Here is a 13,429-nt window from a genome sequence, read left to right as displayed (position 1 = left end):
ACAGTCGGAGCACGAGTGAGACAAATCCAAAGTAAAATGACTCTGAAGCGGGAGGTGGAGGGAGAAAAAAGGCACAAAGGAAGCGAGAGGGAGAACAATTAGAAAGGGGACCGAGAGAGTCAGTGGGGTTAGACAGAAAGAGAGGCAGGTACAGTAAGAAGAGGAGTGAATGAACCGTGGAGTGAACTACCATTCACTAAAACCTGCTCCAGCATGAGTTGAATCTTAATTAACGGATTGCAGTAAGATGACTCACTCCTGCTATTTTTAGCCCCTGAAATGAGAACGCTGTTTCTCGGCTGAATGTATGTGTGGGAAACTATTCTTTGATGTTATATAACCACACACAGGTTTGAGCAGTGCGAGTTTTAGGACCAGTGAAATGGCATTTTAACCATGCACGCTCATTTGAAGACTGACCTGTATCCCTATAGATGATCGAGGTGTTTTCAAGTACTCCTCAGCCTTTGACACGAGGACGGCCTTATCGCAGGTGAGCACTGAGCTGTGAGAGTCTGTGGACGGGTGTCTTTTTCCAGCCATGACTCTGGCCGCCTCCATCGCTATAGTAACAGCTTTGGTGCTATCCAGGCTGTCGTTGGAATTGTAGAGGCCTCTGCCCGGGGTCAACCCCAAGCTGATGCCGTCGGACGCCCACATCCCACCATGAGGGTGCCTCCCCTCGTGGTGGGCGTCCTGGGTGGACTCGGTGCTACTCTGGGCCGTGATGGAGATGAGCGGTTTGGAGGTGGTGCGTGGCGGGACTGGAGGAGGGGTCTTCTTATAGCTAGGTGTGTAGGTGATGGCTAGAAAAGAGGCAAAAATGAACAAAGCCATTTTCAGAATATTAACATTTTAAATTTACATTAAATTCCCACTGTTCATACTATATGTTTATAGTATAGCAAAGATTTTATGATGCAAGGCAATGATGTAAAAAGATTTGATTTTATTTTGGGAAAAATATGTCAAGGTAACTATAAACTACAATGCACATGTTCATAATAGTGAAATAGTGACGGATGATTTTATTTGATTTGTTTTAATGTTATTCTAAGTTCAGTGTGGCCATAAGTCTGTTTTTAGTTTGGTCTGTTTTCTGTTCAGGTGTGTGTGTGCCTGTTTAGACATCATCGTGGGGACCAAAAATTGGAATGTTACTATACTTGTAGGACTTGTGAGGACGCACACATGATTGGGATTTTGGTGTCAGGGTTAAGGTTAGGTTCAGGCTAAGGGTTAGGCATTCATTTATGATGGTTAGGGTAAGCATCTAGGGAAAGCATTATGTCAATTAGATGTCCTCACTAAGATAGCAAAACCAGAATTTGTGTGTGTGTGTGTGTTTGTAATTCATAGAAATGATCCGTAAATAAAAGTTAATCATACATAAAATCCAGAAATAGAAAAAGAAACAAACTTGGATGTAATAGAAGCAGAAGGCCAGCATGATATTGATAAACACATGCAGATGGTTTGTATCGCACAGATTACTAAATGTGATTTTAAAAAAAAGAAAAAAAAAGTGCTTTTTTATACTACAGTGTATGCTTTTTCATACATAGTATACACAGTACCATAGGCAAAGTTGCCTCCATTTTTTGTAATTTTTTTTAATCAATATTCAAGGACTCTATTTTTGGAGTGTATTTTACACATTAAAAGTGAACCTCTGTCCAAAAAATGCACTCAGTTTACTTCTCATTTACTGTAAGCATCATTTTCTCCCAGTAATTACGGTTAGGATATGTTTGTTTTTTTTATTCCAGTCCATTCTTCATTTGCAGCATTTAAATAACCTTTATCAGATTTGATGGTTTTGTTACATACTTTAAAAAAGTGTTTTGCTTTTCGTTTACAACTGTGGGGATTAAATTGTGTTAAAATGTACAAAACAGTGATGTCATGTTTTGAGACGAGGACCCAGGCACAGAGAGACTTGATGAATTTAAGAATCTTATGATTTAATAAAGAAATTTACAGACTTGCACGGAGATGGTAAAATTATGATGACTGATAACGGAGATGAAGACAACAGACGATGAGGACAGGGAGGAACAGGGGTTTAAATGCACCAAGGAGACACTCAGAGGGAACTCAGGACAACTGGAGACATTTAAGGATGCAGGGACTGACAGAGACGGGGAAGAAGTCTCATCGTGATGAATAAAGTTTATCTTGCCTGGCTGGGCAGCTGCTCAGCCCCCCAAAGCTCTGATCCTAGAATCGCCCCAGTGGGGCATTACATTTGGAAGAAGCTAGCTGCTAAAGAAACAGGTTGCGGGTGAATTAGAGGTGCAACAAATTGAACAAATGAAGCCTCACAGCTCTGCCCAGTAGCCTGAAGACAAGCAGAGAGAATAATGGCTTGTTGTCCACAGACCCATCCAGGGTGTACTACCCACCCGAAGCTGAGACTGAAAAATACTGGAAGAACATCCAGGAGAAAGAAGCGTCACTGGTGGATCTAAGAGCAGACGAGAGCAACCTCCCAGAACAAGAGCCAGTGAACGTCACAAAGACAGCCATCCAACCACAAGAATGAGCTGGACCAGTACCTGACATGATCCATGCCTGCTGACTGACGAAGCTCACAGCACTCCACGATCGCCTGGCAGCACAAATAAGGGTCACTGCTAACAGCAGGCTGGCTAACACAAGGCAGAACCATCCTGACCATAAAGGGTCACCATCGAACTACCTGCCTCTCCACTACGTGGAAGCTCCTCTCAGGTATTGTAGGAACTAAGCTGAGCAGGTACATGAGTCAACACATGAGCACAGGTCAGAAAGGCTGTATAACAGCAGAGGGCCACAGCACCAGCTCCTCAAATACCTCCAGAAGCAGTGCAATGTTAGGAAGCAGTGATCTGATACCCAGCTGGAGTAATAAACTCACCCAGTGCTGACAGGACTGCTGGGATTGGCTTCAGAAGAATTCAGGGACAACTGGGTTGTATTAAATTCAGTTAAACTGGATTGAATTCAGTTTTATTCATATGGCACCAAATCGCTACAACAGCCACCTCAGGGCACTTTATATTGTAAGGTAAAGACCCTACAATAACACCAGCCCTCATCACCACAGCCTCAGGTGTTCAGAGACTGGTTTTTACACATGAAGTAATAACACAGTAAAAAAAAAAAAAGCCGTTGTGAAACGTGAGACTGATCTGACATGGATGAAAACCAGAGAAGTAATCAGGAGTACTCATGTGGAGGATTCTGCTAAAGGAAGGCTGACACGTCTCGTCTTCTTATTCTGCACGTTTCACAACAGAAGGAAGGAGGATTACTTTCTTTCAAGTGCAAATGAGAATATGGACTTAATCCACAGAGAGATGGACTGGGGAATGGGTCACGAATGCCTTCTGGGCTTTGACATGTCTTTATTTTCAGAAAGCTCATCGTAGTTACAGGCCCGAGCATCTGAAGCACGAGCTGTGAGCCGGCCACCTCAGAGCCAAGAGCAGAAGGAAGAGCGACGGCAGAGCGGAAGAACACCGAGTCACGCTGCGGGGCAAGTTATGGGTTATCGTTTTCCTCAACAAAGAGGCAAACTGAGCTGAACTCAGCGTTTCTTGTGTGCTTACATCACACAAAGCCACTTCTTTCAGTTCTAATGAGCTGCCCCGTCCACGCAGGCCCCCCAAACACTAATGTGTAGAATTAATAGCATTTCACAAGTACAGAGCAAACACAAACCTTTTTGTTTGCATTTATCTTAATAAAGAGAGAAATTTCTTGTAACCATCAAAGCCAGCGCTTCACCTGAAACCTACAACAACTTTTGGCCTCTTTCTCACCCCGACTGCAGCTGTGTATAAATAGCTACAGACGTCTGGTCTATGGAGAGTGTTCTGCTCCAGGGACTAAATGACTCACACTGACGGCCATTCACAGAATTAAGTCCTCGTGGATGAAGAGATGCGAACCCGAATAAAGACGGAAAATGGGAGAGAAGGAAAATGTAGAGGTAAGAGAGAAAGAGGGAGGGAGAGTAAATCATTGCAGATATAAAGAGGGATGAAAGAGGGTTTTGTGTGTGTGTGTCATAGAGAGCAAGGATAAATCAGGGAGTGCGGAGCGATCGAGGGAGGAAAGAGATGACCCATTGAAGGGGCATGATTCAGCAGGAGGACCAAAATAGAGCCATTATTAGCCAGCCAGTCGTGCAAAGGGGAGTCATAACTCTTGGTCCCATCTTGTCAGTGGCAGTATTACTCAGCATGTAGATGAAGTGAACACCAGAACATACGCACTGCTCGCTCACTCATTTCAGACAGAGTATTTAACACTATTATTATACATCATGTTCCAACATATGAAGCTGTGGTGATGTAGTGCAAACTGCTCTCTGTGTACGTGAAGCCGAGTGATGTGATGCTCTGTGTTTAGAGGTTGGCGACGTGTCGGGGCGCACTTTGTGTTCTGTCTCCGAACTTTCTGTTTTTTATTCTTTGACTTCATCACGTTTTAAATGTTGTTTTGATTTGACTTTTATTATTACCTTTAACTCAGGGGTGTCAAACTTCAATTTGAACGTTTTTGTTAAAGATTAAATGACTGTTTTTATTCTAGTGGGGGAAAAACAAAAATGTGTGAATGTGTCACAGGGCAGAGGAATGAGCTACCAGAACCTTTTCTGTCTTTTTACACATTCAACATACACAGAAATGCGTTGTTGAAATCGCAGTTCTTTTAAAATATCTCAGGGATTGAATGTTCAGCTAAATGTCGTTACACTGACAGAAAGGGCAGTTTCAGCGATGGGCTGCATGTAGCTCACAGTATAAAGTGATTTTGACGTTCCTGTTTGAAATTACAGGTTCTTAGTGCTTTTTCTACTCGCCTTGAGCACTCAAAGCGCTTTTACAATATGCAATAAATTAGACGTGACTGTAGGGTCCTTTACAAACATCTGCATGTGATGAGCTGTGAGTGAAACCAGGAGGAAACCTCGTCCTTAGTCAAGAGAGCAGTTTCTGATGCTTCAAGAATGGGAACATGAGAGGCTTGAGAGGTGCAACAGACCCATTTTTAACACCGCGGGTGTTTTAAGAGAACATTTTGTGCAATTAGCAAAGCAGCAAGACTGCCAGCTGAAGCAGGACCATCAATCAGGAAACGCAGGGAAATGCCCCGTGCGGGGGCATCAAACCTGAAGGCCCGGGCTCACTGTGTGCTCTTTGTGTTTTTGTATGCAGTTTAATTAATTTAATTTAACCCTTTCAGGCATGAATTATGACAACCTCAATCAGGATCTTTCTCTTAAGTATTTTTATTCATCTTTAAAAATATGTATTTCTCAAAGAGTTTTTTACATGTCCACTTAGGTGGACAACATACGTTTTGACAAACAAATCAATAATATAATATGTCTGTTGTGTTTATGTGCAAGTCTACCATCAACACTGACACAAATACAAGAAAACAACCTTTGAATCCACTGCAGTGACCACTATGTGTGAAAGGGTTAATTATTATTGTTAGCAGTGTTAATGTTAAGGACATTTTATTTTTGCTCTTAGGTTACATCAGTGGATCTGTAAAGAGAGCACACGTGGCTGAGGGGAAAATATGTGAGTGCCGAGGCAATCAGTAGTGCAGCGGTCCCTCGTTTATCACGGCGTTACGTTCTGAAACTAACCAGCGACAGGTGAAATCCACGAAGTAGCCAACTTTATTTTTTACAGTTATTATAGATGTTTAAAGGCTGTAAAACCCGTCACTACACACTTTATACACTTTTCCCAGACAGGCACGAACATTTTCACACTTTTCTCTCTTGTTTAAACTCTCAAAGTTCAAACCTTCGTAGAAAAATAAGTCCAGGATTATAGAAGGAAACCAAAGGAGTGCAAAACGTTTCTTCAACATTGTTGTGTTTGTCGTGGAGAAAACTTACAAACCTACAGTACAGTCACACTTCTAGCATCGAAGATTTATTTGACAAACTGAACGCATTCTGTACTGTACAGAAGACTCGCGGAGGAGACTGATTGACAATGGTCTACAGCCAATCAGGACGCGGATCAAAACAACAAAACAAAACAAAAAACATGGAAAATTGCACAAAAAAAGGCTGCGAAAGGTGAACCGCGTTATAGCGAGGGACCACTGTATCTGTGAGAGAACATCAGCTAAACATGTTCAGGTAGACCTGGCATCAAGTCTGGTATGGCTGTTTTTAGTGGGAACACAAAATCTTCCAAATGTTGCAACTAAACTAAGAAGGTTTAGTTGTGCTTAAATGTTGCATGCATGCATTAATTGGAACATGCATGGTGCAATAAATAAACTGTGACACAAACATGTAGAAACCTGGGAGGATGTAGTCCTCGAGCATACACGAGTACAAACGGACTATATTTGTTTGGGCCTAAATCTGCTGAACCTGTCCATCGCAGCGAGCAGACAAAGTGCAACGCAGAGTGCTCATTTCTAAAAAGTAATCGATGACAGAACCTTCAGAGGCGGCTAAATTTATTCAAAGTAAAAACCATTTTGTTTTCTCTACGCGCAGCAGCCAGGCTGATTAACGTGAGACACAAAGGCAGTGAGTCAACCACTCCATCTCTGTTAGGACCTCTCCATCTATCAGGCTGGCTGCATGCTAACATGGGCGTGGAGTTTGGAAGAGAGTTGAGTGACACGTTGTTAAGAGTCTTTCTCTCCGGCTGGATTTATAACTACGAAGGAAATGCAGCAGTTTGTTTTGCAGTAGGCTTTTAAGAATATGTAAATGATCTGAAGGGAGGCTGGAAGACGAAGAATGATGGTGGATTCCATTATTGGCACTATCACAAGCACTGCAGACAGAAACATTAAAGAAATGAATATAAGAATAACTCACTACAGATAAGAGAGAGCAGACAGGGTGAGTCATTACTCTGACGTACTCAACCACACCTGGAGGGTTTGTTAAAGTTTAAAAGCGTCCTGAGGAGCGTGATGGCTCATTGTGGACAAAAACATTGTTCCTGATAAATAAACCACACGAGTGGCTGCAGACAGTCATTTTATAACCCGTTCTTGATCTGTGGATCAGACGCTCTTCTGTACTTGATGGAAGCCACACTCTCGTGGTCGTATTTAATGGCTTCTGCAGTCAGAAACGGTGCCACCGCTCTGCATTAGCATCCAGAAGAAGAGCATCTGCAGGGCAACAGTTAGCTGCACGCCACTGTGTGTTCTTAGCCTCACGTGTCATGTGACACTTCATTAGGAAGATCGTTAAAACATACAGAACAACAGAGCTTTCAGAGGTGAGCGTGTCCATGTGTCTGTGTGACGTTTGAGAAACTGGTGCACTCATAAATATGCCAAGCAGCAGCAGAGAAAGCACTCTCAACGATTAAGTCTGCCTCAATCAGAATATGCAGGTTTGTTTTAATGGGGCTGTAGTGAGGAAACTGTCCTCTAGTCAGAGCCATCCCAGTAAGCACCAGCCTGCTAGCCATAAGGGTCTGTATCAGCTAGATCAAACCCACTGACTCCCACTTGAGACTAAGGCTACAGAAGGTTTATCACCCATGTCCAGATCGCCCAGTTTAAGAGTCTGCTTTTTGCTAGGCTTGGCTCCAGACAAAACTAACCCCAGCCCATTACTCATGCTGCTAACAGCCAGCCAGTTTCCTGCCAGTTAATTTCCACTCAGTTTTCCAGTTCACCAGTGTAGAACCTCCAGAACCCAACAGTTCCCTGCCCGACCGTGTCCCCACGTCTTTGCGGTCCATTTTTCCATGGCTTTATTTGGCTCTTTGGTTTAACTTGTTCAAGTTGAATTAATTGACTTTGACAGGTAGCTACGGCTGTAGCCTCCTGTGGACCGAATGAAGTTTGTGATGCCATGAATGTGAGTTGGTGCAGATCCTCAACATTATTCTCAACAACAGAAACTATATATTTCTTTCTCTCTCTACTTTCTCTCCTTTTTTTAACAGTGTGCTGCAGGACAACTCATGTTTCATTAAAACAATATGTCACTTTGAAACGGAGCAACAGAGAATGCCCCAGGTAGACAGTTTACCTGGGGTTTGTTGGGGTGTCCAATCAATGCTGCAGGTGGAGGGGAGGCAGAACTGGATCCCTGAAAACAAGGGAGCGATGGGATATTCAGAAGAGGGGGCGTATTTGCCCAAACACACAGTATAATGGATTAACAATACAAAAAGCCATACTTAGATTGGATCCAAGAACAAACTGCAGGATATGAGGATCATCTGGCACAGTGGGAGTTTGTGCTTTATGATTGCTCCTATTGCAGCAGGATGAGCGTCGTGATAGAGTACCATCATTATAATAGTGTAGAAGTGCCCGATTGTTCTCGTTAACACCAAGCAGTAAGCATCTTCTTTACTTCAACTCATTTTCTGATATTTGCTGGGTTATCAGTTATTTCCAGACTTTATTGAGGACACAGATCATGAGTGGGTCCACAGAACAACAATGATCATTTGTCTTTTATTTACGATGACAGCATGACCTCTACAGTTTATCACACTTTATCTTAAATCATAAAAAAATACTAATGCAAGAAAGTGAGGTTGTGATAACCCCGTCTAATGTAAAGTACCCGATGAAGTGAAAAATAATGATCGTATTTGTCACCGTTTGACTCGCTGTCAGAAAAGGTCTCAGCGCTTCCATCCAATTGAACCGACCTTCATCTTGATGAAATTTGAAAATGAAATGAGTCTACAGCAGGAAGCAGTCGAAGCCATTTTGTAAATTAAGATTGGGCAGATAACTTGAGGCCACTGGCTTTTTTTGGTTTGTAATAATATAACAGTAAATACCGTGTTGTGACACACTCAGGTCGGCCGGCGCGTTAGCCGAACACACCTGCATCATTCTGTCTGTTCCAGCAGGAAAAGCCTGGCTTTACGTGCCGTTGCACGCTGCATCCTACAGCACTTTATTTTTGGATTATATGCTACAAATAAAAATATTACCATTACAGTGCATAATAAATAGTGAGCTACTTCTAGTTACGATCTTTGCAAAGGTAAAGGAAGAGAGCCAGGAGAAGAAGAAAAGTGGAGCACTTTATGTCAGTAAAATGAATTCAACAGTAGAACCTAATTAACTTCCCTCCCCTTTGAAAACCTCTCACATTCATCTAATTTAGCAAACTTTAATAAAGTGCTGTGCGCACATTCGACTCAAAACAACAGACGAAAATCCTTTTCTGGCAGCTCACTGATGTTCTGCTGAAAGATCCTTTTTATTCCGTGCACTTTATCAGAGCGCAGACTTCAGTGGGCGACTCCACATAGAGCGCATTAATTGGACAGAGAGCGCAGATATATCTTCTGATTTTTGCCTGGCTGTTCGTTGCTGGTAACAGAATTCTGCGTCTTCGGTGGTACGTAGGCTCCTTTCATTGCACTGAATGTCGAAATGAAGCTATGAATAGAACCGAGTACCTACAGTGAAGCACTGCATATGAAACACAAGGAAATATGGAGGCCATCTGTCATGCACCATTACTACATTATTTTCATCAGTCAGTATCACACATGTGGAAATGCAGCACTACGGCGTGACACATACCTCTTTTCAGGAAGGAATACAATTCGGCATGTCATCACACTTATGTCCCAGTACATTCTCAGTCTTTGATTCCTGAGCGTTAGGATGATAACTTACAGTAAAAAATACATCATCACCTCTGAGCAAAGCCTGTTATTCCAGTGTCAGACAAATGTAATAATTTAGAGCGTCTCTGATGAATTCATCCGTACAGTCCAGAAAATGTGTGCATGTTTGATAGCAAACTGTATGTGTATGCAGGTAACGGTAGCTACATACTGTGACTCTACTGGTTTGCAATTTTAGTTGGGAATGATTGTAAATGCAGAATTATTTTCCAACAAAATGCAGCTGTATGCAAAAGTCTGCCCACACCTTATTTTACCTAATGATGATTGTTAATGAATCCAGACGGCTGAGACGTCAGTGATGTTAGCAGATGCAAACCTCTGCATGTGGCACATTTGATATTTTTTATTATTTTTAAGCCACTGAATTTAAAAAAGTTATTTTTTCTAACACCTGTGCACCGCTGAGGTTGCATTCACTGTAAAATATCAACAGAATAAACAATTTGCTCAAACTTTTGCAAACAGCTGTAACAGTAGAGGATCCCAGTTCCACTCAGCATTGTGCAAACATCATTTCTCATGTTCTTCTCTCTTTAAACCCGTCCATCCAACAGCTCACATAGTAAACAGTATCTCTTTATATAGTTATATGATAACTGCCAATATTTACTTCACCCCACTTTAGAGTGACAATGCAAGTAGAGCTCAAAATAGGTCAAAAAAAGGAAAGTTGCCATAATCATTGCAAAGACGGCTGTGACCTTGTACACTCTGGACTGTTTCTACAGTCTATTAGTGAGCTCTTAAAAGAGTCTCTTAAAATAAATGTGTACAGCATTTGTTATGCAGGATCATCCATTGATTTGAACCAGCACTCTGAGGATGAGGAGTCCTTTCCTGGGAGATGATTCACATCAGAGATGACAACTGCTTCAGAGAGCTTCGTACTGCTATCAGTGAATGTTTATGAAACATTATTGTTCAGTGCATTTATCACTGCAGGAGTTTATGACATTCTCGCACTGTGTTGCAGTCCATGAAATGCAGTTTTGCTGCTACCAATGCAGTCTTTTTCCATGGACGATGTAGAAGGAAGTTCTTGCTTGAATGCCAACAATCCCATGACATTTCGATGTGCACGTCGCTGTAAGTGCACTGGCAGCTACAAACCAAAAGCTATAAATATAATTTTCAGCTACATTTTGCCTGCTGAGAATGAGGTATGAGCTCACAGAGTGAGAGACACATATGTGATTTCTGCGCTGTTGTACTCGTATCTGCCACTCCACAGTTCTACACTCGCACTCCTGTACATCGAGTCTCGCCTGTGGCCCCTCTTCTGCCACCTGTACCACAAAAAGGCCTGCTCAGATGAAGCTGCTTCTGGACTGCCTGGGACATCCTCCTCCACAGGTCCCACAGTCATATGGGATACAGCCACACACTCCAGTATCTCTCCTGTAACATCATCTGACTCCATGGATAGCAGGTCCTCTGAGGTTATCTCTTGGAGATCTGGGCCTGATGATAGAACAGGTTCTGAGGCTGGACTTGTGGGTCCAAAGTCTAGTTCCAGTGATGTATCAGGAGATACCGAACTAGGAGGGGATATTGTGACAGTGACCTGTGGTAGGATGTCATGTAATCCCGAGGCTACGTCCTGAGACATGTGATACTCCGTAGCTGGGTCCAAACAGACAAACTCTGTTGATTCTGAAGGATCCAAAGGGCCCATTGCAGCAGGGTCAACAGATGGTAGAGGTGAACTTGAACTGTCTGACTGGTACATGGGTGGGTCTAAATCCTCTACATTTGATAAAGAGTCAACACTAATGTCAAAAGGCTCTGGTTCAGGATCCATAAACACTGAGTCCAGATCATCTTGATCCAGGGAAGTCAGCATGACCAAGTCAAAATGGACCAGATCAGCGTGATATATAGTGGTGGTGTCCAGTGGTTCTGGAAGAGGTGGCCAGTCTGAGTCTTGAGACTCTTGAGATTCAGGGTTTGGTGGAGTTTCTACAGAGCTGGAAGCAAAAGTTGAGACGGATGTTTTCTCCTCATCAGGGAGGTCGGAAGGATGATCGGGAAAGGTGATAATGGGATCTGGATCTGTGACACTGCCGGGTGGACTCGCAGGATCGTCCGAGTCAAGATACTCTGACACAACAATAGAAGGACATGTTATGCCGCTATCCAAATCAGACAGTGTAACAGGATCAAACTGAGGAGTTGGTGCATCACAGACTGAGGTTGAGCCTTGACTAATGGATACGGGCGATTCTGATGGTTGAAGTTCTTCTTGTGTTGGGTCTGAGGAATCTGTATTTTCCAGTGCTGAACATGTTGAGGACGCAGCAGTAGGATCTTGAGGGCCTGAATCTGGTTTGTCCACAGTGACAACATCTGGAGACTCTGAATCTGACATGATGTCATAATCCTGTTCATCTGGTGGTGACACTGTAACTACAGGGACTGGGTATGGCAGCTGTATCGTATCCTTGTGAATTTGCTTGGAGTCTGGGGGGTTTGTGTTATCTGTGAAAGATGGTTCAGATTGGGGTAGGGAATTATTACGTGGACCTACATCTGTTTGTTGTGGAGTGATTACCATTTCCTGTTCAGGTGTTAATGAACCCTGAGGACTCTCAGGGGCTGTTTCTAAAGAAAGTGGCGCTGTACCGTGGGTGGTGAGTGTTGGCTCATTAGTGGCCATGTCAGAGGAGCTTAGAACTGCACCGTCGACTGCAAGCTCCGATTCAGCTCTGGTGAGCACAGCAGTAACATCAAGTGTCTCTGGCTTGACTGCTCGAACAGAGACAGGAAGTATTGGATCCAAAGAAAGTGGTATGGCACTTTCTACGTACATTGACTGTGGAGAGGCAAGAATGCTCGGGTCCATCGAGAGCTGTTTTGGCAGGCCTCGGCGGGCCCCTTTCTTTTCGTCTTTTTCTTCTGGACAATTAACAGCTGCATCTGCAGTGCTCTGCCTGACCAAGACTTTGCTGCGGGCCTGGGTCCCCACCGATACCTTGGATATTTGGGGCTTTTTCTCTCTAGCCCCCCCAGCGCCTCTATCTGCAGTGGAGGTTCCAAATCTTCCTGCCCCGGGCCCGGGTCCAGGCCCCGATCCCGCTCCAGGCCATGCCCTTGTTCCTGTCCCTGTACTAGGTCCAGCTCCTGCACCCAAGCCTGCCCCAGCTCCAGCGGCCATGTTGCCTCCCTGGGGAGACCATGTGTTATAATGCTGCGTGAAAGTGTTGAAATTACTGTTGAAAGCACGAAGTTCTTTACAGAGGTCCCTCCTGAGTTCAGCTAGCTCTCGACGCATGGCCGAGACCTCTTCCTTCCACTGCATGCTGATAGCGGCAGCCAGTGTAGCCGACTCTTTGATACTGGCCTGGATGGCCTTTGGTGATGGCCGTTCTGGAGCACTAGCTCCAGTGGATCTGAAGAGGCTCGGAGAAACAGGTGGTCCAGACAAGGGTTTGGCTGTAGCCCCCGTGTTGTCTTGGTGGTAAAGCCTGTCTCTTCTGATGGGGCAGCCTAGATCATCATGAGTCAGAGGGACTGTGTCTGCCAAATCCTCATGTATTCTGTCCTGGTCAGGTAAACAAGAGTCTTCCTGCACATAATTTCTGTCTGGAAGACAAATGTAGATATATATATCTGTAATATGGCCAAAGGTGTGAGCAGCTGGAGAGAATGTGCTTTTTATTGTCACAATGCAGTAACATCAAGTCATGCACTGAATGCCATGAGTCAAAATAAGATAATAGCTGAAATGTACAGCAGTGATTATTGTGCCAATCTCCTCGTGT

The 13,429-nt window shown here is 43.6% G+C and overlaps 1 protein-coding gene across 13 annotated transcripts in view; it reads right to left on the bottom strand.

The window, feature by feature from the left end:
- Positions 1 to 13,429, bottom strand: part of dlgap2a (discs, large homolog-associated protein 2a) — a 341,537-nt gene that overhangs the window by 17,533 nt on the left and 310,575 nt on the right. For 10 of the 13 annotated variants that reach the window (XM_082517189.1, XM_082517200.1, XM_082517195.1 and 7 more), the window contains one exon: positions 8,451 to 13,250. In XM_082517189.1, coding sequence (XP_082373315.1) covers positions 10,837 to 13,250 — 2,414 coding nt within the window. In that variant the 3' untranslated portion in view covers positions 8,451 to 10,836. Of the gene's footprint in view, positions 1 to 420; positions 807 to 8,032; positions 8,093 to 8,450; positions 13,251 to 13,429 lie in introns of those variants that run through there. The other 3 variants (XM_082517190.1, XM_082517192.1, XM_082517191.1) reach the window with 2 other exon arrangements.

The sequence above is a fragment of the Aulonocara stuartgranti genome, assembly GCF_965226115.1.
Source record: "Aulonocara stuartgranti genome assembly, chromosome: 19".
NCBI classification, from domain to species: Eukaryota; Metazoa; Chordata; class Actinopteri; order Cichliformes; family Cichlidae; genus Aulonocara; species Aulonocara stuartgranti.
The sequence above is the reverse complement of the archived record's forward strand: the minus strand, read 5'-3'. Positions and strand labels throughout refer to the sequence as shown.